The sequence below is a fragment of the Sorex fumeus genome, unplaced genomic scaffold, assembly GCF_029834395.1.
Source record: "Sorex fumeus unplaced genomic scaffold, SorFum_2.1 ptg000007l, whole genome shotgun sequence".
Taxonomy (NCBI): domain Eukaryota; kingdom Metazoa; phylum Chordata; class Mammalia; order Eulipotyphla; family Soricidae; genus Sorex; species Sorex fumeus.
In genome coordinates, this window is record NW_026606064.1 from 2,584,824 (window position 1) to 2,590,960 (window position 6,137).

Below are 6,137 nucleotides of genomic sequence, written 5' to 3' on the forward strand. Positions count from 1 at the left end.
CCTTAAAATGAAAGTTCCTAGGTCTAGGGCTGTGGTTAAAAGTCCTAAAGTTAACATTTTGCACTAAGGGAGCCTTAGGTTTGATGCCCCAACAATTCATGATCCCCTCAATACCAGTGGGAATAGCCCCCCAAAAAGAAAGTTCCTAAAATTTAAAGAGAGACATTTACTTACACTGCACATGTCATTTTCTCCATACCATTGGAAGTGCCCCCCAAAAAGAAAGTTCCTAAAATTTAAAGAGAAGCATTTACTTACACTACACATATCATTTTCTCTTACACAAGAATTACATGCCCCCCCTTTCCCTCCCACACACACCTACCAACACATGCTGTTATATTATACAATGCTAGTCTAAGAGCAATGTTATGAAAGTTGTTGACAGCCTTATACCTTACAGATTGGACTTTCATCTTCTCTTCATGAGGTAAAAAGAAAAAGAAAAATGCAATAACAATACATTTCAGGTTATATAATTATATGGAGTGGGCAGTAGATCATAGCAGGAAAAAATATATCAAGCAATAAGAAAGGCACTAACTGGCTAGAAGTCCCACATTACCACTTGCTTGCTGACCTTGAGAAAATTATTCAACCTATCTAAATCTCAGGTGCCTCATCTACCTATAAACAAACATAATAAAGGAACGTGTCTCATAGGATTGTTGATAATTTACAAAGATTTTCATAGTTGGTTTTATATGTTTGTTTTTTGTTTCTTGGTTTGGTTTTCTTTTTTTTTTTTCTTTTTGGGTCACACCCCGGCGATCATCAGGAGTTAATCCTGGCTCTGCATTCAGGAATCACTCCTGGCGGTGCTCGGGGGAACCATATGGGATGCTGGGTATCGAACCCATTTTGCAAGGCAAATGCCCTACCCTGCTGTACTGCGGGAGGGCGTTTGCCTTGCACGCAGCCAACATGGCCGACCCAAGTTGATTCCTTCGCCCCTCTCGGAGAGCCCAGCAAGCTACCGAGAGTATCTCGCCCGCACAGCAGAGCCTGGCAAGCTACCCATGATGTATTCAATATGCCAAACACAGTAACAACAAGTCTCACGATGGAGACGTTACTGGGCCCGCTCGAGCAAATAGATGAACAACAGGAGGACCGTGACCGTGACCGTGGTTTGGTTTTCAATTTTTTGTTTGTTTATTTATTGGTTTTGAAGCCACAGCCAGCGATGCTCAAGGGTTACTCCTGCATTTGCACTCAGGAATTACTCCTGGCAGTGCTTGGAGTGCCATATGAAATGCTGGTGATCGAACCTGGGTTAGCTGCGTGCAAGGCAAGCACCCTACCCACTGTGCTATTGCTCTGGCCCCCACAGTTGGATTTTAAACATACTATATTCCAGCACCAATTTTACCAGTGTTTCTTCCCTTCACCACAGTTTCCAAGTTGCCTCCTACCCATCACCTCACCCCCAGCCTGCCACCGTAACAGCCACATTTTAAAATTTGGATATCTTGTTTTCAATGTTATTGACTCTGTGGTTTGAATGGTGATGATCCCCTAAATACCAGTGGGAATAGCCCCCCAATAGTTATAACCCTCCTTTACAAAGCCAATGTACTTGGATTCCCTTGACCACTGTTCCCATTGCTTCCCATCTACCTCTTCTTCCTTTCCTTAATTTCTTTATTTCTCGTTCTTCCTGATCTAGACATCCTCTCTTTCAAACATTACATATGCTATTCCAGTTAGTCTATATATGCCACATATAAGAGAGGTCATCCTGCGTTTTTCACTCTTAAGACTTGCTTTATTTAATGTATCTTCCAGTTCCATACATATTGCAGCAAATTGCATAATTTAAACATTCTTTACATTTGTATAGTATTCCAGTGTTTCACTGTGTATATATACCACATCTTTATGATCCATTTATCTATAGTTGGACAGCTATATTAATTCTAACCATGAACATGAATTGTAATTGTAATTCTGTGCTAATTCCAGCTATTACACTAAGTGTTGCTATGAATAATGATGTACATGTTTTTTTGAGTGAATGTTTTTGTGTCCTAGGAGTAGATATCCAGAAGTGGAATTGCTGGGTCATATGGCAGCTCAATATCACCATACTGTTTTCCATAAAGGTTGAACCAGGCAACATCCCCCCCCCATCAGTGCATGAGAGGTAGGTCCTTTTGCACCACAGTACCAGCAACACATATTGTTCCCAATATTTTTGATGTGTGCCATTCTCACTAGTGTGATATCATATCTCATTGTCTTGATTTGGATTTCCCTAATAAGTAAAAATGAACACTTTTTTCATGTGCCTATTGGTCATCCATTGGTGTTTCTCAGAGAAGTCTCTGTTCATTTCTACTCCCCATTTTTGATGGGATTTTTGGATTTTTTGTTATTGTTAATTTTTATGAGTACTTTATATATCCTGGATATAAAGCCTTTATCTGATGTGTTGAATGTATTTTCTCCCTTTTAGTTAGTTGTATTTTAGTTTTAGCCAAGTTTCTATTGTCGTGCAGAAGCTCTTTGTTTGATGTAATCCCATTGTTTATATTTTATTCTGTTGCCTTTGCCAGTGTCATTGTATCATTAAAGATATCTTTGAGGTCCAGATCTGGGAGTATTCTGCCTATATTTTCCTAAGTGTACTTTATATATTTGAGATAGACCTTGGTCTGACTCAAGGTCTTTGACTCACTTTAAATTGATTTTTATGTCAGGTGTGAGATATGGATCCAGCTTTAATTTCTAATGTGTGCTTATCCACTTTCCAAGGGCCATTTTTTAAAGAGACTGTCTTTACTCCATTTCATGCTCTCAGCTCCTTTAACAAAAATTAGTTGAACATATATGTAGGGGCTTGTCCTTGGATGTTCTATTCTGATCCAATTGGTCAAAGAGTCGATCTTTCTTCCAATATCATGCTGTTTTTATCCCTGTAGCTTTATAATATAGTTTGAAGCTAGATAATGAAATACCTTTATTTTATTAATATTAAGATTAAAATGGTACACAGGCTAGATTTGAAGTCATCTCTTCTTCTGTACCTCATGTTTTAGTTGCACAAATTAAATCTTCAAAAGTTAATGATTTAACTCTTTTTTAAAGGTTTTTTTTTTTTTGAGGGGTGGGGATGGGCTACAAACAACAGTGTAACAGGGTTACTCCTGGTCTCTGCTCAGTAATTACTCTGGACAGTTCAGGAGAACATATGGGGTGCCAAGGATTGAATTCGGGTCAGCCATGTTCAAGGCACCTTCCCTGTTGTACTCTGTTGTGCTCCAGTGGTTTCTCTTGATATGGCAGCAGTATAATTAATTACCTGACTTCTAGACAACCTCATTTCTCCCTCCAATTCTTCGACTTCCCTTCCCTCAATTTCTTACAGCCACTCTGATCATTAAAACTTACTGTCGATGTCTTTTGTTTGTTTTTTAAAATTTAAGGTAAACAGCTATAGTGTGTATGTTGTCATTATTGAGATCAATATATTTGAAATATTCGCAAAGATGTTGGTAAATATTACACAAATTTGAAAGTATTGGGTAGGAACTAAATTAGTTAAATTCAAATGGATATCTTTACCAATCGTGGTAAAGATTAAACTTCTTAGAAACTTTACTCGGCTTGAGCAATAGCATAGCGGGGAGGGTGTTTGCCTTGCACGTGGCTGACCTGGGTGTGATTCCTCTGCCTCTCTCTGAGAGCACGGCAAGCTACCAAGAGTATTCCACCCGCACGGCAAAGTCTGGCAAGCTACCTGTGTTCTATTTGATATGCCAGAAACAGGAACAAGTCTCACAATGGAGACATTACTGGTGTCCTCTTGAGAAGATCGATGACAACAGGAAAACAGTGCTACAGTGCATAATTTAATCATGTAATTCCTTTAATAAGAATTGCAAATCATGGAAGTTGAAAATTATTTAACAAATGTTATGCTACCTAGCCCACTATTATCATTGTCATTGATGTTAAGTGTTAAAATTCACAAAAACAGTAATAAGGGAAATAACAAAAAGAACGATGGACACTAGAAAAGATCTTTAAACTAGGATACTAATTGCGTTTGCAATAACTTTTTTATTTTCCAAGTACCTTTTGTTCCATTTGTTGAATACTTCTTGTGCCAAACAATGTACTTCTTTCAACAGTCACTAGTTCCTAAAACACACATGATCCCTCTCATTCATGCTTTAGTTCCATAAAATAGACAAGACCACTTAGCAGGCAAGAAAACTAAAACCTAAGAAAGTCAAAATGTAAAATATAGACAATGGAACCAAAGGTTTGTTCATCAAATATTTATTGAGAGATTTTCATGTGCTAGGTGGTTTGCTAAGCACTGGGTAATAAAGAATCTCAGGTTAAAATGCTTACTTCCAGGGACTGGAGCAATAGTACAGAGGGTGCTTGCCTTCCACGCAGCCAACCCTGGTACCTCTTAAAATCCCCCAGCCCTGTCAGGAGTGATCCCCAAGTACAGAGTCAAGAGAAAGTCCTGAAAACCTCCAGAAGTTATCAAAAACGTATGAAAAAATAAAATAAAAATAATATTCTTCCTTGCATATAGTGTATTTTCTAGTTGTGATATTTGGACAACATCAAATATGTGCAAACATCACAGGTCAGACAATGACGGGCATGGCATCGAGCAATAAGTCACAAAAGTCAATGATGTGGGAAGTTCAGGAGCGATTACAAGAAGGGCTGACTGGAAAGTCGTCCACGTAGGTAATAGGTGAAGAAAGACAGAAAGGATGGAGAAGTTCAGGGATGACTCTATTTCAGAGTCCATCTAGGACATTCTCAAGGTCTTGGATCGGTTGAGAATTTTCATCACAGCATCCTTTACCTCCTTATTCCTCAGGCTGTAGATAAGGGGGTTCAGCATGGGCGTCACCACCGTGTAGAGCACGGACACCACTCGGTACTCCTCGGATGATTGGCGGGAGTTATCTCGCAGGTACATGAAGATGAGGGTCCCGAAGAAGAGAGCCACGGCGGTGAGGTGGGAGGCGCAGGTGGAGAAGGTCTTGGACCGGCCCCCCGCCGAGCGAATCCGCAGGATGGCCAAGACGATGAACAGGTAAGACACCAAGATGACCACGATACACAGAGGCATGACAAAAAGGGCAAACACCACGATCACCACCTCCTGGGTGTAGCTGTCCCCGCAGGTGAGTTTCAGCAGAGGCGGCAGGTCGCAGAAAATGAAGTTGATCTCGTTGTGGCCACAGAAGGTGAGGCTGAAGGCCGAGACGGTGCGCACGAACGCACTGGAGAAGCCGGCCAGGTAAGCGCCCACCACCAAGCCCGAGCGCGCCTTCTCCGTCATGATAGTGACGTAGAGCAGGGGTTGGCACACGGCCACGTAGCGGTCATAGGCCATGATGGCCAGGAGGTAGCAGTCGATGGATGCCAGAAAGGTGAAGAGGAAGAACTGAGCGGCGCAGCCAGCCAGGGAGATGAGCACACCGTGATGCAGCAGCACGGCCAGCAACTGGGGCACGATGGCCGAGGAGTAGCAGATGTCCACGAAGGACAAGTGACTGAGGAAGAAGTACATGGGCGTGTGGAGCCGGCGGTCTTTGCGGATCAGGAGGAGCATGGCCGCGTTGCCCAGCAGAGTGAAGAGGTAGAAGCTCAGAAACAACAGGAAGAGGGGAAGCCCCCATTCGGGGTGCTCAGTGAAAGTGATCATGAAGAATTCGGTCACCGTGGTGTCGTTCTGGGGGGCCATCCATTGGGTGGGCGCTGCACCTGCTTAGGGCTAAGCCAACAGAGCCAGGTGAAGGGCCACAGAGATAGCACAGAGAGTAGGGCGTTTGCTTTGCGGGTTCTAGCTCTGGCATCCCACAAGGTCTCCTGAGTACCACCGGGAGCTAGTCCTGAGTGCAAAACCGGGAGTAATCCCTGGTGGTCCCCAAACAAAAACAAACAAAAAAGCCCCCTCAAGCAATAATGGATGGAACCGGAAGATATCATGTTAAAATGAAATAAGCCAGAGAAACAGGATAATTTCATTTACGTATGGTAGCGATAGCACAGCGGGTAGGGTGTTTACCTTGCACTTGGTCAAACTGGGTTCCATTCCTCCACCCCTCTCGGAAAGCCTGGCAAGCTACCAAGAGTATCCCGCCCGCAGGAAAGAG

The 6,137-nt window shown here is 42.4% G+C and overlaps 1 protein-coding gene across 1 annotated transcript; it reads right to left on the reverse strand.

Annotated features, from left to right (window-relative positions):
- Positions 1–4,780: 4,780 nt before the first annotated feature.
- Positions 4,781–5,725, reverse strand: LOC130046096 (olfactory receptor 9Q2-like). The gene has a single exon (XM_056139004.1). The coding sequence runs from the start codon at positions 5,723–5,725 to the stop codon at positions 4,781–4,783; it is 945 nt and encodes a 314-aa protein (XP_055994979.1).
- Between the last annotated feature and the right edge of the window lie 412 nt (positions 5,726–6,137).